A 26953-nucleotide genomic window follows, 5' to 3' on the forward strand; every position below is an offset into this window, starting at 1 on the left:
AGTGGGTTTTCTTGTTTTTTACCTGTGGTTTTCAAGGGTTTTTTTCAGGCACACTACAGAGGTGAAACCCTAGTAATTATTGCTAGCTGGCTTTGTCAGAGATCTGACAATCAGCCATAAAGAAAATCCCTCCCCTGTCCAATTGCCATTTGTAAGTTGCTTTCACCAAACTGTCAGCGAACTAAAGGGAAGTGTGAACATTGACGCCCATCAACTGAAGAATGGGTAAACAAACTGTGGTACATACACACAATGGAGTACTATGCTACATTGAAAAATAACAAGGAAGCAGCATGCCACTTCCTAACATGGATGAACCTTAAGAACATTATGTTGAGTGAAATTAGTCAATCACAAAAGGAAAAATACTGCATAGGACCACTACTGTAAAAGACTAAGAAAAAGAACCCATACTATTCCACTAAAGTGGATGATTAACTGGATGCTAGGGCGTAGGGGTGGGGTTAAGGATGGGAGGGGAAGGTGGAGCACAGGGCAGGGAATAGACACAGGATAGCTTGGGTGTTGGGGAGGGGGGCAATATACAAGTAGGGAGAGGGGAATGGAGGAACAAAGCAGATGGGAGAACAGACAGGTAGGAATGAGCTAAATGGGACAGAGGTAATAAATGATGTAGGCACAGCCTTGGAACAACAGGGCTCTGGGATACAGAGACTGGGACATGGTTGGAATGGGGAAGCGGGGGGAATAATGTTGAGATGCTTGGCTGACTCTTGAACCTTGGTTTTCCATGCATTATATTATAAAACAGTCACAGGAGAGTAGAGGAAGGAATAACCAGAAATACCACCATAGAAAGCTTGTAAGTTCATCTTCTGCCTGGAACTGACTGGAATACCTAAAAAGGGGTTACAATATGTCCAGTATAGGGATGGGCAATTTGAACATTGGCTACCCAAAATTGGGGGAGGGATACAAAGGTAAGAAGTGACTGGCTTACAAGCTTTCAAAAGGGAACCTGAATCGACAGGGCGGGGAGGAGGGTGGAGTCTCAAGTGAGTAATATCCAACCTGTCTAGGAAGGGCTGATGAAAAGAAATGCGAATGGTTCTCTTGTGATGCAGGGGTGAATAATTGTTATCAGGATGGATTGTGAGGACTGGAAAGGTAAAGGTGGATATTTTGTAGCAAGGAGGGATGTGATTAACCTTTCAGTCTAGGAACGAAGGCCTCTGGGACCATCACTGGAGAAGAACAGAAATCGGGACCCCACCCAGAGAAGCAGCAAGGCCTGAGATGGAGATAGAGAGGATGACATGAAGAGATGGAGTGGCTGAGGACTTGAGATCCAGGGAGGGGAGGGAGCTGTGTGCTGAGGACCGTGGGGAGAGAGGGGGGGCCTGCGGGGTATAACCTTTGGTTGGGTGATGATGCATGGACAGGATGGTAACTATGGCAATGAAACGATGTATAATAGAATGAGTGTAAAGCTAATGTTCCCCCATGTAAACTATCACACAATAAAAGGGGAAAAAAAAAAAAAGGATTGAGCTGAAGTGGTGAAGGAATCGCCATGGAAGACGTCTTCCCACTGATGCCATCCCATGTCATTCTGTTGTGGAAGTTGGGTGGGGGCAAGTAGTTATCAAAAGTGCACTCTAGGGCTATATGCCCATTTATGAAGAGACAAAAAACAAACAACAACAACAAAACCCTAGCATTTAGCAACTATGGATTGAGTCTATGAAATGACTATGAAGAGCCAGTTACGTTGCGTCCACTGACAAATAGCTTTCTACTGCTTGGAGACTATCTTCTTGGGCTGCATAGAGCACAGGACAGGATCAGAGGAAACTAGCACTGGAGAAGGAATATTCACTTAGCCTGGTGGAGTGAGATAGCCAAGATGATAGTTTGTGGGACCCAATGTGATCCCCTAGACCTGAGGTGGGGAACGTCTGGCCCATGGGTCCCATGAAATCATTTGGTCTGGTTCAGCCAAGGCAGCTGCAAGTAGGACTCAAAATTCAATAAATCTCAGAGCTTTTTTCATAGTAACATAAATTTCTATTAAGTGATGTTATAAATATTCAAATGGTCCTTGGCAGGAAAAATGATTCCCTAAACCCCTGTCCTAAATCTATCACCCCAGTGACCTCTAATCAAGTGCTGGGGTTGTGGTCTGGTGCTGTAGAATGAGCACTGGATGGCTAACCTCAAGGTTGGCAGTTCAAACCCACCAGCCACTCCTTGGAAATCCTATACAAGGTCACTATGACTCAGTACTGACTCAAAAGCATTTAACAACAACAACAATCAAGCGCTATGTTGCTTGAGGTCTCAGCTCTGAGACAGGATGAAGCAGATGCTCCAAGACCTGCTAGAAGGCAAGGCAGCCATGTTTCCTAAAACATAAAGTATGGCTTCTCGGAGACCTTTCATACTTTTCCTGTATTCACAAGGAATTCTGGTTTTTTGTGCTCTACAGTCCTATAAAGAAAGATCTGATTGTAATTGAAAATTGCAGAAGGGCAGAATTAAGGTTAACTTCGAATTTCCTGCTTCTTGTGCAATTAAATCCCCCCCATGCCACTGAGTTAATGTAATTTTTCCCATATAATTGAGCCTAAATTACTGAGCAAATGTGGGCTATACAGAGATAATGAAGTGAAATTAGTAAAAAGTTATAATTACAGTACTTGGATTCTTAAGAATCAAGAATAATGTCCTTAAACCAATGAAATATTTACAAAATAATCTATTAACATATCAGATTGTAGTAAATGAATTTCTAACTCAAATATGCTTTGCAAAACAACTATTGAAATAATAACTTTTTTTAAAAACCTCAAGGAAGTTCTTCTGATTATGACTACTATTCTTGTTTCCTTTAGCTTCTTGTTTGTTTGGTTTTTTCCTCCAGCTATTCCTGCAGGTACAAGGAATGTTTTCAGATGTGAGATATCAATCTGTATGGGTTGTTCCCCTCAATTTGGCCTATGGAGGCCCTGTTTTTAATGTTAGTTTTACTATTCATTTGTATTGTTTAGTCAAAGCAGCAACAGACAGAGTCTTCAAAGGAAAATAGAGGTTGCAAAAAATAAATCTTTCCTTAATGTGTTTAATAAGGAGACTTGGCCTCTGAAAGAAATGGACCATCACTGCCCATAAAGAGAAATGGGAAGACGCCTCCACTAGCGTAGAGATGGCTGCACTCTAGTGTGCTGATTATAAAAAACACCTAGTCATACAGATGGCTTGCAGATTTCCACTTCTCTGTAGTTCCATCTGTTTTGTAATACAAAGACTATGCTCCCATCTCCCACTCAGAGTTCACTCAGTCTCCACTGAGTGCTATGCTGACCTCGTTCTGCAGACTGGGCTCTACTGGGAGCGACTGTAATTTACAATTGTCATTTTTGGTCATCTGGGCTTCCATGTATGCCTTCTTTAAAAGGCCCGTTTAAAAAGATCATTTGCAATTCATTGAAAGAAAAACTTCAACCTGTAGAATTTATTTGTTATCCAATATTATCAAGTTCCAAGGAAAGTAAAATATTGTTCTTGTTTATTTCATATTCTGGATTTATCCAAAACACATTTCACCAAGCATTCACATAACAGAAGGTTGAGATTAGGATTACTTGATTTAGCAAAAACAACAACAACAACAACCATGCTCAACGGGCAGTTAAATTTGAATTTCAAATCAACAACAAATGAGGTTTCAGTATAGTATGTCCTCAGTTTAACTGGGTGACCTAACCAAGATGAGGAGACCAAACCAAGATTCCAGAATTGGATGGGGTGAAATGATGGGTCCTGATACTCAAGGTGCTCACTAAATATAACTTTTATTTTAAATGTTGCATATTTGAATTTTTCACATCTTATAGGAGTCTTGGTGTGGCACTATAGAATAAGCACTCAACCACAAGGTCGGTTTGAACTTCTAGGTCGGCGGTTCAAATTCACCAGTCCTTCCTTGGAAACCATATACAGGGTCACATTTCTCAAGCTGAGGGAACTGAAGAAAAAAATTAAGTCTCGACTTATGTTATTGAAGGATTCTCTGGGAAAATTATTAAATGTTGCAGAAAGCATCAAAAGAAGATGGAAGGAATACACAGAGTCACTGTACCAAAAGGAAATGCCAAAAGGAGATGGTGGATGTTCAACCGTTTCAAGACGTAACATAGGCTCAAGAGCCAATGATACTGAAGGAAGAAGTCCAACGTGCACTGAAGGAATTGGTAAAGAACAAGACACTGGGAGTTGATGGAATACAAATTGAAATCTTTCAAGAAAGTGAGACAGCACTAGAGGCACTCACTCATCTCTGCCAAGAAATTTGGAAGACAACTATCTGGGCAACTGATTGGAAGAGATCTGTATTTGTGCCCATTCCAGAGAGGTGACCCAATGGAATGTGGAAAGCATTGGACAATATCTTTGATATCTCATGTGAGTAAAGCTTTACTAAAGGTAATACAGAAATGGCTGCAAGCAAACATTGACAGACAACTTCCAGAAGTTCAAGCCGGATTCAGAAGAGGATGTGGAACAAGAGATCTCATTGCTGATGCCTGGTGGATCTCAGCTGAAAGCAAAGAATACCAGAAAGATGTTTCCCTGTGCTTATTGACTATGCAAAGGCTTTTGATTGTGTGGATCATGACAAGCTATGGACAACATTGCAAAGTATGCGTATTCCAGAACACTTAACTGTGCTCATGAGGAATCTGTACCTGGACCAAGAGGCAGTTGTTTGAACAGAACATGGGAACACTGAATGTTTTAAAATTAAGAAAGGTGTGAGACAGGGTTGTATTCTTTCACCATACTTATTCAACCTGTATGCTGAGCAAATAATCTGAGAAGCTAGGTTCTATGAAGAAAAACGTGGCATCAGGATTGGAGGAAGACTCATTAACAACCTGTGATATGCAGATGATACAACCTTGCTTGCTAAAACTGAAGAGGACTTAAAATACTGATGAAGATCAAAGAGCACTGTCTTTGGTATGGATTGCATCTCAATGTAAAGAAAACAAAAATCTTCATCACTGAACCAATAATATTATCAATGGAGTAAAAATTGAAGTTTTCAAAGACTTCATTTTCTTGCATCAACCATCAACACTCATGGAAGCAGCAGTCAAGAAATCAAATGACATATTGCTTTAGGCATATCTGCTGCACAACACTTTAAAGTGTTGAAGAGCAAAGATGTCAGCTTGAGGACTAAGGTACGCCGAACCCAAGTCATGGTATTTTCAATAACCACATATGCATGTGAAAGTTGGACAATGAATAAGGAATATCGTAGAAGAATTGATGCTTTTGAGTTATGGTGTCAGAGGAGAATATTGAAAGTGCCATGGGCTGCCAAAAAAACCAAACAGATCTGTATTGGAAGAAGTACAGCCAGAGTGCTCCTTGGAGGCCAGGATGGCCAGACTTCTCTCATACATCAGACATATTGTCAGGAGGGACAGTCGCTGGAGAAGGATATCATGTTTGGTAAGGTGGATGGTCAGAGAAAAAGAGGAAACCTCCAGAGAGATGGATTGGCAAAGTGGCAGCATCAATTTGCTCAAGCGTGGCAACAGTAGTGAGGTTGGCCCCGGACTGGGCAGTGTTTCGTTCTATTGTACGTAGGGTCGCTATGAGTTGGTACCGACTCGATGGCACCTAACGACAACAACAAACATGGCTCGGAACCGACTCAATGGCACTTAACAGCAACAATAGTATTGTAGTTGTATTTTTAAGAGTCCTTTTCAATACCTATTACTGAAATATTTATAATTATGTGATGTTTAGAATGTGTTTCTAAATTATACAGGAAGCAGGGGAATTGATGGGGAGAGCATTGGTGGTGGATTGGTGGGTACATGAAGGTTAATTATATTATTTTTTATACTTTTGAAAGTCTTGGAAATTTTTCATGGTACAGACAAAAATTTGTGTGTGTAAGTCATACCTTTGATTTAAATAACTATTACTTTAATTAATTAATGTCTAGAGTCAATTTGGCACTATAGAATAAGCACTGGACTGCTAACCACAAGTTTGGTGGTTCGAATCCACCAGCCATTCCTTGGAAACCCTATACAGGATCACTGTGAGTCAGAACCAACTTAGTGGCACTTCACAACAACAACAATGTCCTAAAATTGAGGGTGTGCAAAGTAGCACTCTCAGAGGCTGTAGATAGAGGTAGGGACTCATGAACTGCCTCTGGAATTGTGGGCATCTTTGCTCCATCATTAGGATATGAACCATCTTGATTTTTGTCTTACGTTTCCAAAGAGCAAGGCAGAAAAGTTGTAAGTTAGTCTGTACTGGCCTCTAGGAGTTCAGATTGTTTTGATGAAGAGGCCATGGTTAAGTCAAAGTGCTTAACCTAGGGCAAACATTTTAAAAATAGTTCAACACAAAATGAAATAAACCATTGTTGTTGCTGTTATTAAGTGCCGTTAAGTCGGTTCCGACACATAGCAATCCTGCTCAGTGTTTCTGAGGCTGTAAATCTTTGTGGGAGCAGACAGCCTCATCTTTCTTCCATGGAGCAGTTGGTGGGCTCGAACCGCTGACCTTGTGGCTAGCAGTCCAGTGCTTATCCTACAGAATCAAGTCTTTTGAAACTAGTTAAACACAAAGGGAAATAAACCATTGGATTAGGTAAAAATGACAAACATTTTTCAATTTGTTCCTGGTTTTTACAAAACAAACCACTTTAACTGAGTTGAAACCCTGGTAAATTAGTAAATTTAGTCTTAGAGTATATAGTCTAACAGTGCAGCTTAGGTCCAGCTTCTCTAGTAGTTGAGCTGTCAGCAGCTGGGAACTCTCTCTCTCTGGCATGGTTCCAGGCAATTATTTATTGATGGGCATCTTTAATGGTTTGCTTTTTTCTTATTCCAGGATTTCCTTCAAATGCTGTTGGAGAACATCCCAGAAGAAAAAAGGTGAGGCCCAATTTAGGAGCTAAGAACCTAGTTTTGCTTTGGATGCTAAAAGTGACCCTGCCTTATTTTGGTTTATTACAACCTAGAAAGTTAAATTTTCATCTCCCAACAGGGGGCAATAAGCCAGAGTAAAGATGGGCCCATGCAGATAGGTGACTCCAAAAAAGTGGAATAGGAGGTGAGCCAAGGACAGTCTGTGGTTTGGCTGCTGTGAGAAGGACTGTGAGAGGCCAGTTCTAAAGTTAGGGTGGCTCCATTAGCATGGCTTAATATAAGGAAACACTGTTTAACTGAAAGCAAAGCAGGTAACAGAGTGATAAGAGCCTGCATGTGATGTCAGTCTCACCTTGGTCCTAACCCCAGCTCTGCCACTTGCCAGATAGGGGCTTTAGTCCCTCCAAATTTCAATTCTCTAAACTTCTCTGGAAGTGTCTTAGGAAAGATGAAAGGAGATAGCATAGGTGAGTATAAGTCCTCCGTTCATAATTTCTGTAATAACTATAACACTATTCATTATCATAGCAAGAACCATCTGCTATATATCAAGCACTAATTCATCATTATTCTTGTAATAGTGATAGCAGGCAGTCCTTACTGGGAAGTGGGATGGATTGAATTGGGTTTCCCAAAAATACATATGTCAACTTGACCAGGTCAGTGAGTCTCAGTAGTATATAATTATCTTCCATTTTGTGATCTTATGTAATTATCCTGTATGTTGTAAATCCAAACCTTTATGATGCTAATGGAGTCCTGGTGTGGTGCTGTAGGATAAGCACTGGGCTGGTAACAGCAAGGTCACTAGTTCAAGCCCACCAACCAGAAACCCTAGATAGCAGGGTTGAAGAATGTCCGGAATTTGGTCTGGCCCTGCCAAGGCAATCACAATTCCAGCCTTCACATTAGGGAGGAGTTCATTAAATGTTTGGCCAAATATAACAGACTAATTTTTAAGTTGATAATTGTGTATGGTCCATGAATGATGTTATAACTTTTGGCAGAAAACAAGGTTTCCCACCCCTTCTATACAAGGTAACTATGTGTAGAAGCACTGAACAACAACAGTGTTAATGAGGCAGGATTAGAGACAGTTGTGTTAATGAGGCAGGCTAGATTGTGTCTTAAACCAATTGCTTTTGTGATATGAAAGAGATTAAACTAGTGAGCAGGGAAGGGGGTACCTGATTCCCACTGGATTCGGCCTCCTTGCACTGAGACTTGGGAAGACTGATGCCAAGTCACATGGAGATCTCCAAGAAACACTGGACACACAGATGATGAACGCATCTTCCTCCAGAGCGAACAGAAAGAAAGCCTTCCCCCATACCCAGCACTGTGAGCCTGGACTTCTAGCCTCCCTGGCTGTGAAGAATACTCTTCAGTTTATTAAAGTCATCCATTTGTGGTATTCTGTTATTGCAACACTAGATAACTAAGCACTAGATAACTTGCTTTAGGCAAGCACTCATTTAATCCTCAAAACAACCCTATTAAGTACATTATTTTGGTAATAAGGGGACTGAGGTACTGAGAGGCTAAGTAACCAGCCTGAAATATGACAGCTGTGTGTGGCAGGGCTGGCTGTTGTTGTTGTTGTTAAGTGCCATCAAGTCAGTTCTGACTCAGATGACACTGTATCGGGTTTCCGAGGAGTAACTGGTGGATTTGAACCAGTGCTTATACTACAGCGACACACTAGGAAGGACTCCACAAGGATTCATAAAGGAGATTTAGGACCTAACTCAAGAGAGCCCCTGGATGCTGTAAGGAATGGATGCACTCAACTGCTAATCAAAAAGTTGGAGGTTTGAGGCACCTCGGAAAAAAGCCTAGAGCTCTATATCCAAAACCAAAACCAGTCGCTATTGGAAACGCTATGGAGCATAATTCCACTCTTGACAAGCATGGAATCGCCGTGAGTCAGAGCCGGCTCCAAAGCAACGAGTTTACAACTGGCCCCTGAGTCAGACTAAGTTTGTACCTAAAGGGAATACCCTGAAATAGAATTTCTAATAGCTAAATTGGTATTTAAGTGTTTAAAGCGGGACACCTCAAGAAATTAAGCCTAACCATACTCTCCCCGTTTCTGACCCACAGTTTTAGCTGTTTCCATGTATGGAGCAGATTTCCACATGTAGAAACAAATGATTCTACAGAGCCATGGATTTGATTTATGCAAGGCCAGGCACCCACATGCCAAGGGCCTGTCATACAGTGTCTTAAGGATCAGGTCTTTCCAGGCTAGTCATGAGAGATGACATGCAAATTCAGGGGAGGATCCAGTGACCTTGAGGATTATTCCGAACACTCGTTTTTTGGATTACCTTGTTTGTTCCATCTCTCCCCTCTTCTACCCTCAGTTCTGGCTTCAACAGCTAGAAACGTTATGGTTAGGTCTGTATGTTTTAATAAGGTGGAAATATATGTAAAACAACTAATACCCACATATGATTTGATAAACTCTTGTTTCTACCTCATCAAGCTCTCTTCTTTTGATGCTAAGGAAGCCTTTATCCAGAGAGACTGCATGGAGCCATAGAAATTGGCCGAGATATTTAGCTTTACAAGAGGCTGCACAAGGTTGTTGTGGAAGGTCTGAATGTTCTAGATTTTACCATTCTTTCTTTGTAAGCAGACAGAGATCAGAGATCGGCTTCATGCAGAAACCATACCAAGTGGGGTCATTGTTTCTAAAGTCAAGAATAACAGTTTACCTGGAGGGTGGTTTTTTTGTTTTTTGGGTTTTTTTCCTTTTGTACCTGCCCTGGAATAACTTTTCAGGTCCCCTGGTAGAATGGAATTGTATCTTTAGGAACTAAAGCAGAGAAAAAAAGGGAATTCATAGGAATGGTATATTCCCTCCTTAGGCTGTTGACCGTGTCTGTTTCTCAGCCATGACTGTGTTTTTTGAGAACATCTTAGGGCACAAATATAGCAACTTTTACTGAAGCAGCCCAGTGCATTTTTAGTTTTCAAATTTGTCTTTCTTTTCATCCTCTTCCTAAAAAAGACATAGAGTTCGTTTGGATGGTCCCAAGCCCTCTGGCTCTGAAGGATCAGGATTTTATAACTAAAAATGAACTGAAGCTACACACCATGAGGCCACAAAGCGGCTTGCGTTGTCGGTGTGGACAAAAGTCAGAGCAGTGTTTCTGTCTAACAGTGGCTGCCATCCACCACTCACAAGTCCTTTGGCTAGACTCCCTCTCTGGGTTTGAATTCTATTTGATTAACAGGTTTAAACGTCTTTTTAAAATTCTAAAAGCCAAGGTGATTTTATTCCTACAGTGCATCTATTTCAGGAGGTTCAAGAGACTCAGACGTCTCTTTGCTGCTAACTAATCTCAGAATCTAGTTCAACTATTAAAACAGACTGTTTACTCTCTTACCTATGCAACATATTGTACCAATTTTATCTTGATCTCCAAGGGCTCCACACCTACCCCCCGGAGCCTCTAATCTCTGGCCCCTGCTACATACTGATCCTTAGACACATCTGTTAGACACATGAGCCCTTCTAAACAGGGCAGGGTTTTTCACATCAGCTCAGCGGTCAGGGGCAGCGTTGTGTCGTATTGCTCTTGCATTGTTCTCTTGTGTGGCTCATTTCTCTGTTGAGTACCTCCCATATCTGGCCTTAGGCTGGACACTGGGAAACCCAGAGAGGAATTGATCTCAAACCCTATCCTCAGGGAGCTCCTAAGCCACAGATGGAAACTCATATGAAATGAGGCAGATCATTATGGCTTTAGTGTAGCAAGTGTTCTACCAATTGCCATAGAGTTGATTCTGTGCTCCCTATGTTTTCAAATGAATAGTTTTTCAGAAGTAAATCACCAGACCTTTATTCTGAGGTGCCTCTGGGTGGACTCAAACTGTCAGCCTTTTCATTAGCAGCGAATGAGTTCCCCTTGTGCATCACCCAGCGACTGCTAGAGCTCTTTTGTTGTTGTTAAGTGCTATCGAGTTGGTTCTGACCCATAGCAACCCTATATAGGGTTTAGGTTCAAAATCTGAGTGCACAGAGAATCCTAGACTTGCACTTCCAGGCAAAAATGGTTTAAAGTATGGGAATCCAGATTCCAAGGGTACCTCTGGGGCAGCATGGAAAATAGGTGCAGGTAGGACCAGAAGCCAGAAGGCCAGTGAGACTCCGGAAGAGCAATTCAGTGAAGAGACCGTGAGCGTTGGACTTATGCAGGGATGGTGGCAGTGGTCTTGGGGGTGAGGTTCATGAGCAAATCCAAGGGATGTTTGAGAGGTGCCACAGATCAGCTTGTAGATTATGGACAATGAATAGTGGAGTCAGGTATGAGCCTGACATTTCTTTCTTTACCATTTGACTACACTGCAAAATAGTTGGAGGTACAGGGGCACAGATGTTCTGTTTGGGATGAGAATTGGGCAGAGGAAGTAGAAGGGGAGAGCATCTGAATACAGGAGTTCAATGTGAAGTTTCTGTTTAAGTGCTCCTATTTGATGAAAACAACATAAGGAAAGAAAAAGAAAAAAAAAAAAAATGCTTTCCTGGATGTCTGGGCAGAAGGAAATGCAGATAAATACTGAACTCTGGCCTCCCCTGCATGAAAGTGGCCCAGGATGCCTCATCCAATGCACCTGGCCCCCATGATAGCCCAACTTTACCACCAGCTCTTGGTTCTTTCTTTGCCCATCAATTATTATGTTTGCATGTGCATGTTCATGTATTTGTTTTAATCCTAGCTCTTTCCTCCTCCATAGAACTAGGGAGTATTCATTTCATAAACATCACATCAGCACTCTTCATTATCTCTCTCAGCACAAATGGCATGTTTGGGTCAAGAAAATAAGATACTGTGTGCAAAGCTTCAAGATGAACACATTTATATCCACAGAGAAAGAACTTAAAAATACAACTTGACATTGTTAGCTACCCTCAAGTCACAGCAGGCGCCCTCATGTACAACAGAAGGAAGCGCTAGCCAGTCCTGCACCATCCTCATGACCAGGGGCAGGTTCACATCTCTATTGTTGCCAACCCTTCTCATTAAGGATTTCCCAGACCCTTGCTGGACCTCTGCTTCCCCAGACTTGATGCCCTTCTCTAGCTATTGATCTCTACTATGACATGTCCAGAGCAAGTGGATTGCCAGGCCTTTATTCCTAGTCTCAGTCTGGAAACACCACCTGGAAGCTCCAAGGTCTACCGTGGTTGACCCTGCTGCTATTTAAAATACTGGTAGCCTAGCTTCTGGCATCACAGCAACATGCAAGCTACCACAGTACAACAAACTAGCATAGGTAGCAGTAAATGTAAATTAGTAGAAATTAAAAACCCATCAAGTGTGCAAATTGCATTGCAGAATAAGGACATTTTGCATTTCAGATCCAGAGCACTGAAGTTCCCAATGCCTCATGTCGCTCTAGTGCCTGCACTTCTAGGCTTGTGGGAAAGTCGCTGGGACCATGCCCTTTTCTTTGGTGGTGGTTATGTGTTGTGGAGTCAGTTCCAACTCATAGTGACCCTGTATAAGGTTTCCGCAGTTATAAATCCTTACAGGAGCATCTTTCTCCTGCGGAGCTGATGGTAATTTCGAACTGTTGACTGTGAGATTAGCAGCCCGACTCGTAACCACTACACTTCCAGAGCTCCTTTATGCCCTTTTCTTTAGAGGTATTGATATATATGATCCTTAGAGTCTTGAAAGGCCAAGAGTGATAAAGACATTTCTTCTGATCAGCATCCAGTTGACAGGCACAGACAGCAGATACCACTACTAATCAGTTCCCATCCCTATCACGATACCCTCAGAAGCCCACTGAGCATGCCAATACAGACAAATGCACTACTGTTTTCACTTAAGCCTGTGTTTATTTCAATTTACCTTAACACCACGTAAAGAAGAACACTCACTTCCTCAGCTTGAAGCGTGCCTGATTTTTCTAAGCAGCATCACACCAGGGTGTCTGGCCTGTTCTGTCCCCCATTGCTTTAACAAAGTACGACCACATTTATAGCTCAAAATGATGGGAATGGACCATTGAAACTTAGAGTTGCATTAGAGGTCATAGGAGCGCAGCAAGGGAACACCCCAGCCAGATGGTAAAACAACCTGTTATCCCAAAGACATGGAAGGCCTGAGAGGGCAGAATGGACCTGAGTTTGCTTAATGAACTCGGAAGTACCTCACTCACTTGTACAAATACGGAGAATGTGGTCATGAGTTTGTGTACTTTCAGCTCTCTGGATAAAATCAATTTCCATAGTGATCAGACATGCAGAAGAGTAATTTCCTGTAAGTCCTGGGTCTCGGCTAAGTGGAAATGCTTCTGCTTGTCTCTGGTGATTATTTAAGCCAAATGATCTCAGAGGGAAAAACTTCACCATTGACTTAGATTCTCAGCATCTTGATTTGAAAAAGTCAACTTTCAGTTTAAGCACTGTACATGTCCAAGCACAGACCTAACAATTCACCTGTACTAAGTGCCACCTCGATTATTGTGATCAAACAACAAAATCTGTGTACATAGTATCAGCTTGCGGAGAATAAACTGTCTAAGAGGCAGTGTAGCGGAGTGGCTAAATGAACAGTCCTTTTCTTCCCTGAAAATTAAACATTTTCATAAGGTCTCATAATTTCCTTGGGAGATAAGGCCATTTACATTACCTTTTAAAAATAGTTTTTAGCAACTGGAGTTAATCCTTTCATCTGCCTCTTAAAACACGTTCCAAGCAGGCCTCAATGCAGTTTGATATCTGCAGTGATTCTGAGGGTCTGAAAACTTGAGTTTTTTTAGTCCTCTGTCTGGGCTGCCTTTGACTGGAGTCCTCCTGCTCTTCAGTTTCTCCATCTGCAAAAAAAAAAAAAAAAGCCACACAGCAATTGACACCCACTTCACAACGCTATGATGAAGAATAAGTGATAATGGTTATAAGATGCTTTGAACCTTTCCAAAGGAAAAGTGATCTGAAAACATGTGTTCTTCTTTCCCAAGAGGGGGCCTTTTGCTCCTGGATGCAACTGAAAAAGTGAACTCTCCTGCCCTCACACTTTTGCCCCTCCCGTGGGTCTCTGCATCTCTTCAGATACATAATTGGAGGGCAAACAGGGCCAGGCTGCTTCAGCAGTGGAAATGTTCACAAGAAGAGAAGTAGGTATTCGCTTTACACTAACTAGCACATGGCCTCCTGGCTGCAGGCTTGTCTACACAGTAAATCACCAACTGCCATATCACCATAATGCCTGAGTTTAACACAAAAGGAAAAGTGGAGGTTTTGCAGCCTGACAATGTAGGTCGCATCTCAGCCCCTTAAGTACCATCTGTGTGGCTTTAAATTGTTTAACCTCTGAGTCCTTATTGCACATCTTAATGAAGATTCTTTTTTTTAAGAAACAAAAATGAAGATAAGGAGCTCTGGTAGCGTACTGGTTACAAATTGGGCTGCGAGCCTTAAGGTCAGCAGTTCAAAACTACCAGCTGTTCCACAGGAGAAAGATGAGGCTTTCTGCTTCTGTAAAGATTTACAGCCTCAGAAACCTTATATGGGATCGCTATGAGTCAAAACCGACTCCACAGCACATAACACACCACCACCAAAATGAAAATGGAGTCCTGGTGTGACTCTATAGGATAAGCAGTGGGCCTCAAGGTCAGCAAGGTTGGCAGTTCAAACTCACTAGCCACTTCTCGGAAACCCTACATAGGGTTGTTGTGGTCGGAACTTACTCGATGGCACTTAACAACAAAATGAAGATGGTAATGTGGTGACTCCATACAATAAGCACTGGGCTGTGGACCACAAGGTTGGTGGTTCGAGCCCACCAGCCACTCCTAAGGAGAAAGATACAACTTTCAGCTCTGGCAAAAGTTTACGGCCTCGGAAACCCTCTATAGGGTCACTATAAATCAGAACCAACTCCACGGCTCCCAGCAGCAGCATTGCCTTTATGCCTTGGAATGGACAAAGGAGTTTTTATCTTACTTACTTTGTTTTTAATACTGCTGCATAAAAGTACCCGTGTCTAAATGCTAAACATGACAAAGTAAAGGAGGACAGCCACAGCTCAGCGGTGGAACTCTCACCTTCCATGAAGGAGGGAAAGCCAGGCTCAGTCCCCGCCCAATGAATGCCCATCAATGTACTCATCTATTACTGGAAGACTTGCCTGTTGCTGTGTTGGTAAATATGTTCCAGTTGGGCTTCCAGACTAAGACAGAAAGACTGATGGTGATCTGCTTCTAAACATCAGCCAGTGAAAATCCCCAAGATCACAATGGTCTGCCTGATCTGCAGATGAGCATGGGATGTCACAGGCCTGGGCAGTATTTTGTTCTGTTGTACCTGAGATCACCATGAGGTGCGACAAACAACGCAAGGCAACTCCAGCAACAATTAGACATCTCAGCCTTCCCTGGAACCTTCTGTCCACTAGGAGTGCACTAAGTTTTCATTCTTTAGTCTTCTGTGGTGGAGACTTTGGACCTCACTCAATAACATTCCAAACCTCAGTTCCCAACCCCCTTCCCATGACGCTCCCTAAAGAAGTGTCTTTAAGCTAAACCGCCCCCAGAGGAAATTTATGTCCATGTCCTCTTGTTCACTCCTCCACAGTGATGCACAACAGCTGTGCACCAGATTTTGTAAAATCACTTGAAATGGCTCTTCAGTCACTCTTCAGACTTCTCTGCTTCAGGATATTTAATCCCATCCATTGCCGTGACCTCTTTAGTGGGTCCCATGCACTAACCCTTTGATCACAACTCCATCTAGTCTCTAAATCCTTTCTGCATTCTGCATCTTCCTCTTACGTGTGGAAACCCCATTCAGACATGTTTTCCTAATAAAACTCATTTAGGGAAGTCAACCTCTTCACTCTGGCTGGTGTGAAGGGTCATTGTTGTTATTAAGTGTCATTGAGTCAGTTTCAAGTTGTTGTTGTTGTTGTTAGGTGCCATCGAGTCGGAGCCAACCCGTAGCAACCTTATGCACAACAGAACAAAAAACTGCCCGATCCTGGGCCAACCTCACTACTGTTGCCACACTTGAATCCATCGATGCTGCCACTTGGCCAATCTATCTCGTTGGTGGTCTTCCTCTTTTTCTCTGACCCTACACCTTACCAAACATGATATCTTTCTCCAGTGACTGGTCCCTCCTGACAATATGTCCAAAGTATGAGAGACAAAGTCTGGCCATCTTGGCCTCCAAGGAGCACTCTGGCTGCACTTCTTCCAAAACGGATCTATTGATTCTTTTGGCAGCCCATGCCACCTTCAATACTCTCCTCCAACACCATAACTCAAAAGCATCAATATTTCTACGGTCTTCCTTATTCACTGTCCAGCTTCCACATGCATATGAGGTTATTGAAAATACCATGGCTTGGGTCAGGCACACCTTAGTCCTCAAGCTGACATCTTTGCTCTTCAACACTTCAACAAGGTCTTGTGCAGCAGATTTGCCTAATGCAATACGTCATTTGATTTCTTGACTGCTGCTTCTGTGAGTGTTGATAGTTGATCCAAGAAGAATGAAGTCCTTGACAACTTCAATCTTTTCTCCGTTGATAAGAATGTTGTTTATTGGTCCAGTGGTGAGGATTTTTGTGTTCTTGACATTGAGATGTAATCCATACCGAAGGCTGTGCTCTTTTATCTTCATCAGTAAATGTTTTAAGTCCTCTTCACTTTCAGCAAGCAAGGTTATATCATCTGCGTATCTCAGGTTGTTAATGAGTCTTCCTCCAATCCTGATGCCATGTTTTTCTTCATATAACCCAGCTTCTCGGATTATTTGCTCAACATACAGGTTGAATAAGTATGATGAAAGAATACAACCTTGTCGCACACCTTTTTTAATTTTAAACCATTCAGTGTCCCCGTGTTCTGTTCAAACAACTGCCTCTTGGTCCAGGTACAGATTCCTCATGAGCACAATTAAGTGTTCTGGAATACTCATACTTCGCAATGTTGTCCATAGCTTGTCATGATCCACAAAATTGAAAGCTTTTGCCTAGTCAGTAAAGCACAGGTAAACATCTTTCTGATAGTCTCTGCTTTCAGCCAAGACCATCGGACCATCAGCAATGATGTCCCTCGTTCTACTGCCTCTTCTGAATCCGGCTTCTGAATTCTGGAAGTTCTCTGTCAATGTATGCTTATAGCCGTTACTGTATTACCTTTAGCAAAACTTTACTCGCATGGAATATCAAAGAGATTGTCCGATGATTTCTTCATCCCATTGGGTCACCTCTCTTTGGAATGGGCACAAATATGAATCTCTTCCAATCAGTTGGCCAGATAGTTGTCTTCCAAATTTCTTGGCAGAGATGAGTGAGTGCTTCTGTGCGGCCTCACTGTCTTGAAAGATTTCAATTTTTGTTCCATCAATTCCTGGTGCCTTGTTTTTTGCCAATTCCTTCAATGCACCTTGGACTTCTTCCTTCAGTATCATTGGTTCTTGATCATATGTTACTTCTTGAAACGGTTGAACATTAACCATTTCCTTTTGGTACAGTGACTCTGTGTGTTCCTTCCATCTTCATTCAATAATTTGCCCAAATAATCTTTCGATAATGAAAGTCGAGGCTTGAGGTTTTTCTTCAGTTCACCCAGCTTGAGAAATGCTGAGTGTGTTCTTCCTTTTTGATTTTCTGATTCCAGATCTTTGCACATTTTGTTGTAATATTTGGCTTTATCTTCTTGAGCTGATCTTTGGAATTTTCTGTTCAGCTCTTGGCTCTCCTCATTTCTTCCATTTGCTTTAGCATCTCTATGCTGGAGAGCAAGTTGCAGTGTCTCTTCTGACATCCATTTTGACTTTTTCCTTCAACTCATAGCGACCCTGTAAATGATTTCCAAGAAGTGGCTGGTGAGTTTGAACTGCTGACTTTGCAGTTCAAACCAACCTTATGGTCCAGTGCATGATCCTGCAGTGCCACACCAGGACTCCGGTCTGAAGAATAGGTGATAGGAATCACAGAACACTAGGGAGGGTACTGTTTTGGCTGGAAAAGAAGCAATGGAAGGAAACTTCCCTACCTGTGTCTAAATAGATGTGAAATCGTTTTAGTTTCAAATAAAGTATATGGTGTTTTTGTTAGGTGCCGTTGAGTCAATTCTGACTCAGTATTTCACAACAGAATGAACCACTGCCCAGTCTTATGCCATCCTCATAATCTTTGTTAAGCTTGAACCCAATGCTAGTCCATCTTATTGGTGGTCTTCCTCTTTTTTGCTGACCCAACACTTTACCTTGCATGATGTCCATTACCAGGGACAGGTCCTTCCTGACAATATGTCCAAAGTACAAGAGATGAAGTCTCACCATCCTGGCTTCTAAGGAGCATTCTGGCTGTACTTCTTCCAACACAGATTTATTTGTTCTTTTTTCAGTCCATGGTACTTTTAATATTCTCCACCAACACCATAACTCAAATGCATCAATTCTTCTACAGTATTCCTTATTCATTGTCCAACTCTCATGTGTATATGAGGCTATATAAAATACCATGGCTTGCTTCAGGTGTACCTTAGTCTTCAAACTGACATCTTTGCTCTTAAACACTTTAAAGAGATCTCGTGCAGCAGATTTGCCTAGTGCAATATGTCATTTGATTTCTTGACTGCTGCTTCTATGAGTGTTGATGGTTGATCTGAGCAAAATGAAGTCTTTGACAACTTCAGTGTTTTCTCCATCTATCATGATGTTATTTATTGCTCCAGTGGTGAGGATTTTTGTTTTCTTTGCATGTAGTGCAACCCATACTGAAGGCTCTGGTCTTTGATCTTCACCAGTAAGTATTTCAAGCAAGCAAAGTTGTATCATCTGCATACAGCATGTTGTTAATGAGTTTTCCTCCAATCCTGTTGCCAAATTCTTCTTCATATAATCCATATGATCTCAAATTACCTTCTCAGCATATGGATTGAATAAGTTTGCTGAAAGAATGCAACACTGGTGCACACCTTTACTGTTGTTGTTGTTGTTGTTAAGTGCCATCGAATCGGTTCCGACCCATAGCGACCCTGTACAGGGTTTCCGAGGGTGTAAATCTTTACGGGAGTAGAAAGCCTCATCTTTCTTCCGCAGAGCAGCTGGTAGTTTCAAACCGCTGACCTTAAGGTTCGCAGCCCGATTCGTAACCACTACGCTACCAGAGCTCCTTGCACCACCTTTACTAGTTTTAAGCTATTCAGTGTTCCTTTGTTCTGTGTGAACCACAGCCTCTTGGTCTATGAATCTAATTAAGTATTTCAGAATACTTATTCTCGGCAAAGTTGTCCATAGCTTGTCATAATACATGCAGTCAAAAGCCTTGGCATTGTCAATAAAGCACAAGGAGCTCTGGTAGTGTAGTGGTTATGAATCGGGCTGCGAACCTTGTGGTTCGCAGTTCGAAACTACCAGCTGCTCCACGGGAAAAAGATGAGGCTTTCTGCTCCCGTAAAGATTTACAGCCTCAGAAACCCTGTTCAGGGTCACTATGGGTCGGAACTGACTCGACGGCATTTAACAACAACAAACATCTTTCTGGTATTCTCTGCTTTTAGCTAAGATCCATCTGACAGAACTGATGTCCCTTGTTCCACGTCCTCGTCTGAATCCAGCTGAACCTCTGGCACTTCCCTTTCAATGTGCTACTGCAGCCGTTTTCTATTGATCTTTAGCAAAATTTTAGTTGCATGTGAGTTTAATGATATGTCTGATGAGTTCCACAGTCTGTTAGGTCACCTCTCTTTGAAATGGACATAAATACAGATCTCCTCAAGTCAATCAGCCAGGTAGCTATCTTCCAAATTTCCTGGCATTGATGAGTGAGTGCCTCCAGTGCTGCATCAGTTTGTTGAAAGTCTACATAAAATATATAGGCTTTGTAATTTACATTAATGATGAGCTTGTTTGACGAAGGACTTGTTCTCATTTGAAATAGATACAGACTAACCCACTCCATCTGCTACTGCAGATGCCCTCACAGAGTATGGTTTACTCGGTAGTGGGGCCAACTTCCCTTCCTTTTTCCCCAAGGTGCCCCAGAATTCAAGAGTTGTGGTGGCTTTGCTAGTACTGTAAGTTGTCTGCCCTGATTTAAAGCAGAGACCAATTTCTTACTTCTCTGCCCTTCCTTCACTAGAGCTTCTCTCTCATCATCCCACTGAGTCCACTGTCCTCCTCCTTACAGATCACTTCAGCCAGTGAAGGGCATTTCTAGGCCCTCTCCTTGTAGCCAACGAAAGACACTTGTACATCACGTTCAAGAGAGGCCAGGGATCTGGATCTAAGCTGCTTGAAAAGCTTCCTCCTCTTTCTTGTGCACACACATCCATGCACACATTCACACACAGAGGCACACATCCATGCACACACACAAAGGCATCCACACATGTACCCATATACACATAGGGGCATCCACATACATGCATGCGCATGTATCTATACTCACAGTTTACACAGGGACTCGGCCATTCCCACAGAGACTGACACTGCTAACCGACAGTAAAGAAGCTGTGAGAGCAAGACCCAGTGATGGTGGTCCCTGGCCTTTCATCAGAGCCATGTCCACTGATTCACTGAGTCTGGAACCTAATGGACCCGTGAGCAGACAGCCCTCAGAGGAAGTCATCTTTCCTCTCACCTTCTCCTGCCCAGTCTCCCCACAGATGAACACAGAATATATTCTCTGCATAATCCTTCTTTTCCAATATGTTTTTTTTCCAGTTTTGGAATAGTAACCATTGACTCTTTAATAAAAAAAACATAAACCTTTTGTTTTGCCCTGGAGAAAACAGAAGACAAAATGTTCTCTAGTCATTCAGTTCTCACTGGGGAGAAAAGGAAGGGAAAATCCATTTTCTTCTCTTCCTTGTACCCACCCAAGCCAAATCCTTCTTTCCTCATTCCTTCTCAGTCAGTAGTCCACCCCCATGAGGTTAGGGAGCACTTGGTCTTCGAGTTCGTTATGAAATGCAGATAACACAGTATCTTCCCAACTTCTTGTACAATTCTAAAAGGAAGGGAGTGGATACGTATATGTATGAAGGGGCTTCAAAAAGTTCATGGAAAAACTGAATGAAAAGATAATAGGATTTTTCCACACACATTTTGAAGCCTCCTTTTATATTGCTGTTGTTAGTTGCCATTAAGTTGACTCCAAATCATGGCACCCTTATGCACATCAGAACAAATGGCAGTGCCTGGTTCTGTGTCATCCTCAAGATCACTGGCATGTTCAAGTCCATCCACCCTACCAAAGACCCCCATGCCCTCAACTTCACCAAGCATGATGTCCTCCTCAGGATGGTGTGTCTAAAACAAGCAAGTCAGGCAATTTCTGTAGTGTCCTATAAGGCATTCATTGACTAATTTACCAAAGTAGAGACCTTTCTGGCTGGTCTATCAATCTAGAAAGCTCCGCTGAAACTTATCTCCCATGTGATACATGAAATGCAGCAACAACAACACACAAGCTGTCACAGTACAACAAACTCATAGTCAGTCAGTGGCTACATAATGTATTATCCAATATTTGTTGTTGTTAAGTGCCATCAAGTAGGTTCTGACTCATAGTGACCCTGTGTAGGGTTAACGAGGAACAGCTGGTGGGTTTGAACCACTGAACTCGTGGCTCAAACTGACCTTGCAGTGCAATGTATTATCCTGCAGCTCCACACCAAGACTCCATATATAATGTAGTATATAATATGTATATAATATGTACAATATGTATATAATATGGTGGTGGCTGTGTGCTGTGGAGTCGGTTCCAACTCATAGCGACCCTGTACAGGGTTTCCAATGCTGTAAATCTTTAAGGGAGCAAAAAGCCTCGTCTTTCTCCCGCGGAACAGCTGGTAGTTTCGAACTGTTTACCTTGCAGTTTGCTGCCCAACTTGTAATCACTGCACTACCAGAGCTCCTTATGTATAATATACAACTTAGCATATAATACAGAGTCACTATGATTTGGAGCCGACTAGACGATACTTCACAACAACATATATAACACATAATGTAGTGGTGGTAATGGTTGTGTACCACCAAGTTGGTTCCAACTCATAGTGATTCTGTATAGGGTTTCCGAGGTGGTAATCTGTCTCACAAAGAGCAACTGGTAGATTCAAACTGCTGACCTTGTGGTTAATAGTCCAGCTCACAGTATATGATATATAATATTTTTTGTTTCTTAAGTGCCATCAGGAGTTCTGGTGTGGCGCTGTGGGTTAATGCACCAGACTGCAAAGCTGTTTGAACTTCAAGGTTGGCAGTTCAAGCTTACCAGCTGCTCCTTGGAAACCCTAAACAGAGTCACTATGGGTCAGAGTCGACTCAACGGCACTTAACAACAACAACAAGTACCATCAAGTTGGTTCCAACTCATAGCGACCTTGTGTAACGTTTCGGAGGAGCAGCTGGTGGCTTTGAACTGCTGACTGTGTGATTCACAATCCAGTGCTGATCCTACAGCACCACATGTTGTTGGCCACATGTTGTTGTTGTTGTTAAGTGCTGTCTAGTCGGTTACGACCCATAGCGACCCTGTACAGGGTTTCCGAGGGTGTAAATCTTTACAGGAGTAGAAAGCCTCATCTTTCTTCCGTGGAGCAGCTGGTAGTTTCGAACTGCTGACCTTAAGGTTCGCAGCCCGATTCGTAACCACTAGGCTACCAGAGCACCACATGAGGAGTCCTAATATATAATAGATTAATGTTGTTGTTGTTGTTAAGTGCCACTGAGTCAGTTCTGACTTATAGCAATCCTGTATAGGGTTTCCAGGGAGAGGCTCATAGGTTTGAACCACCAACTTTGTGATTAGCAGTCTAATGCTTATCCTACAACACTATGGTGTTGTAACTATATATATATATATATAATGTAGTATTGTTGTTGTTGTTGTTGTTCAGTGCCATTGAGTCAGTTCTGACTCATAGCAACCTTTGAAGAGTTTCTGAAGAGCAGCTGATGGCACTTAACAATAACAGCTTATAATATATAATGTAATCTATAAAGTAGATAAAGATCCAGAGTTTAGCCCTTGGAAATGTCTTACTGGGAAAAGTCATCATTATTTTGAAAAGGAATACTTTTAAAAATTGTGGTCAAAAGATATACAACAAAACCTTCACTCTGCAACAATTTCCATATGTACAATTCAGTGACATTGATTAAATTATTTGTGTTTTGTTACCATTGTTAAAATCCTTTTCCAAGATGTTCTCCCATGTAAACTATCACACAATTCACAATGAAAATGAAAAGGAAAAAAAAATCCTTTGCCAAATTGTTACACTACCATTAACATAAACTTAATGCCTCCTAAACAAAAACTATTCCCTTTCCTCAGGAAGGCATTTTATTGAGTCAACAGCGAAGTGTGTTTTCATTCATTAACAATAACAACAGCAACTATCTGCTTATGGGATCCTCTTTTCAGCTGGGAAGTGTTCTGCTGGGTTTGAAGAGGGGAGTAAATCATGGGTCTGATTGCAGAAATCTTCCATCCCAGGAGGAGCCAGGAATCAAATATGTCCAGTAATCAAATTTGTCTCAATCGCAAGCAGGACAGGGAGGGGGAGTCTGGGAGAGGGGCCACTAAGGCCCCTCTATAAGCAGAGGTGCAGGCATGAGCTGGAATGACCCAGAAGAAGCCAGGCTGGGGGCAATTTGCTTCCCTCTTCATTAGTGGACAGAAAACAGGAAGATACAACCCAAGGTCACTTGATCCTAAATGTATTGAACAGTTAGTAATTTTAAGGAGTTTGTGGACCATTAAACTGCAAGGATTTCCGCTGACTAAGGATCAGATGTCGCAAACAATCAGAGTACTTCAAATATAGTCAACTGTGGACTTGCTTTCAAACAGCAGCAGTGGAACCCACACATGCACCATGCGTCTTTGCCACTCTTGAGCTCCATAATCGTTTGTATTATTTTTGCTAGTTTCAGCCCCAACCCCCACCCTCCTTGGGAACTATAACATTTTATAAAGCTCAAATATACTATATCAAGTTCAAATTTCACAGTGGTGTACTAAATGCTGTCATGTTCTGATTCCGTTTTGAATTACTACCTATGAATACACCTTGCTCTCCCTGAATTGACTTTTCTAAACCAGAAGTTCCTTACAAAGTGTTAAAGACACCAATTATTGTAGGCTCCCGATCTTTAGGTTTTACTGTACATATTGCTTTTAACTGAAGAGAAGCTGACCTGAATGTTCTGGGTTCTCCTCCCCACTTCAGAGGAGTGTTTCTCTCTCTCCAAAGGATAGGTCCTTCTCATGAAGATTGATGCTGATAATGTTTCTGTATAATAAACTGGCCCATAGCTTTTTTTCTTTAAAAACACAAAAACCTTTTTATTATGAATTGAGTGAAGGTTTACAAAGCATATCATCAGTTTTACATTAAGCAAATCATATATTTTGCTTCATTACAATGATTGCAATCCCCTCCGTGTACCATCCTTTAACCGTATTGATCTCCATTCACTATTAAGTATTGCATTCTTTCCTGTGTCTCCCGCTCCCTTAATTTTTCTTCTGTTTACCTCCCTATTGTTGTGTATTGCCTACCCTGTCACCCAGGTCTGCCCTCTAGTCCCTGAATAATTGTCCTTCCTCCCTCCCCCCCAGAACCATCATAGATTGTTTCTTTTATTAAGAAAAAACTTTCTTACCTTTTTGCAACATTGGTCTCAACAATGTTGGTATTTTTGTGATTGACTAATTTCACTCAGCATAATGTTGGCACTCTAGGTTCATCCATGTTGTGAGGTGTTTAGCAGATCCATTGCTATTCTTCAATGTTGCATAGCATGCCATTGTGTATGTTCCAAAATTTGTTTAACCATTCCTCCGGTGATGAACGTTTCGGGTGTATTAATCCTTTTGATGTCTCTTGTATTGACGGGAGCCAGGTTTCTTATCCATTCTTCTCTTTATGTCTCTTCACTGGTGCATTTAATCCATTTATATTAAAGATAATTATCAATAGGTATGAATCGATTGCTGTCATTTTACTGTGTTTTGTTTTTGTTTTTGCGTGTGTGTGGTACTGCTGGTTTCCTTGTTCCACATAATTATTTGCACTGAGTTCATTTTGTTTATGGGTTTTCTTTTCATTTCCATTTCTGTTTTGTTAGTGTTTACTAAATCTTTCTGATTGTCCTCTGTTTTTAATTTTGATGTGCAGATGTATTCATTTTCAGGTTAAATTATAGATTTTCCTATAATTTAATAATTTTTTCCCTATTTAAAACAGTCTGTTTTATCTTGAAATCTACTTGACTTCCTTGCCATGTGGAACTTCTTTATCTGCATTATTTCCTCTTTTTGCTTTGTAGCTGACTTCATTATACATTGATATCTCTGTTTCCCTGTTTTCAGTCTTGTAGGTAAATTTTACTTTAAGTACTTTTATAGCTGGATTGAGTTCTGGGTGATGTTGTCATGTATGGTAATCTCAGGTTGTTGTCTGTTGTTGTTGGTTCTCAGTCCAAGGAATACCCATCAGGATTTTTGTAAAGTTGGTCTGGTCATTACAAGTTCCATTAATTTCTGTTTATCAATGTACTAATTTTGCCTTGTATTTGAGGGCTAGCTTTGTGGAAATATGATTCTTGGTTGGCAATTTTTTTCTTTCAGAGTTTTGTGTATGTCATCCCTTTGCCTTCTTGCCTTCATGGTTTCTGCTGAGAAATCAGAGAAATCAGTCTTATTAGTTCTCCTTTGTAGGCAACGTTTTGTTTTTCCAGAGCTGTTCTCAGGAATGTTTTCTTGCCTTTGATTTTGGAAAGTTTGGTTATGATATGTCTTGATGATTTTCTTTTGGGATCTATCCTGTCTGGAGTTTGTTCAGCTTCTTGTATGCGTATCTTCTTGTCTTTCATGATGCTAAAGAAGTTTCCTTCTAACAACTCTTTGACAGTTTTCTGTATGCTTTTTATTAACTCTTCTTATTCTGGAATTCCAGTCACCCATAAATAGATCCACTTCATCGTGTCCTACATAACTCTTAGGCGTTATTTGTAATTTTTCACTCTTTTTCCTGATTGTTCTTCTAGCGTACTATTATTGTGAGCTTTATCTACAAGTGCTCTCATTAGGGTTTCCATTGTTTCCAATGTACTCCTTTGCCCTTTCAATGTATTGTCCATTTCTGAAATCTTAGAATTAATCTTTTGGATTTATAATTGCAGGTTTTTCTTTGTTTTAAACTTTGTATTTATTTTTCTGTTTGTCCTTGTAATGTTTCCCTGAATTCTTTTAAAGTTATTTTCTATATTCTCCTTACTTTCCTCTTTCTGTCAAGCCTTTGAAAGTATCTAAATATCATTCTTTTGAAATCTTTTTCATTTAGTTCCATTATTTTTTCATCCTCAGAGATGTTTTCTGGCCCTTGAGTTTGGTAATTTGTTTGCGTCTTGCACTCTTGTTTCTTCATATGAACTAAAATTGTCTGTTGTCTCCAGGGCATTGTGAAGTTATTACATTTATATTTAATTGATCATAGGAGCTCTGGTAGCGTAGTGGTTATGAATCGGGCTGCAAACCTTAAGGTCAGCGGTTCAAAACTATGAGCCACTCCACAGGAGAAAGATGAGGCTTTCTACTCCCGTAAAGATTTATACCCTCGGAAACCCTTTACAGGGTCGCTATGGGTCAGAACCGACTTGACGGCACTTAACAACAACAACAACATATGTTGATTTGTTCTTAGGCTCTCACCAATTGTCTTCTGTGGGTGGAATTAGAAAACGTAGACAGTGGAAGTATTTACACTGCTCTTGTTTGCTATTCATGCTCCTCAGTTTAGGGTGGGTTTGGCTGATGCTGGCTGCTGTCTATCACTGATCGGGTAGTTTAGGAGCTGGTATTGACTCTTTCCCAGTGGGTAGAACTAAAAAGGGTATGGCTGTAGCTGGGCCGTATGGGCATGGTTACTGTATCCTATTGGTTGGTAAACAAAAAACCCCTCACATACACACACACAAAGAAAAGAAAACAGAACAAATAAACAAGGAAGCAACAATGAAAAGA

The 26953-nt window shown here is 41.5% G+C and overlaps 1 protein-coding gene across 2 annotated transcripts in view; it reads left to right on the top strand.

The window, feature by feature from the left end:
* The window catches only part of LOC102830995 (chromosome unknown open reading frame, human C9orf3), a 541746-nt gene that overhangs the window by 362317 nt on the left and 152476 nt on the right, over positions 1-26953 (top strand). For both annotated transcript variants that reach the window (XM_006867634.1, XM_006867635.1), the window contains one exon: positions 6892-6935. In XM_006867634.1, the coding sequence (XP_006867696.1) occupies positions 6892-6935 (44 nt within the window). The remainder of the gene's footprint in view (positions 1-6891; positions 6936-26953) is intronic.

Source organism: Chrysochloris asiatica, unplaced genomic scaffold, assembly GCF_000296735.1.
Source record: "Chrysochloris asiatica unplaced genomic scaffold, ChrAsi1.0 scaffold00107, whole genome shotgun sequence".
Lineage (NCBI taxonomy): Eukaryota > Metazoa > Chordata > Mammalia > Afrosoricida > Chrysochloridae > Chrysochloris > Chrysochloris asiatica.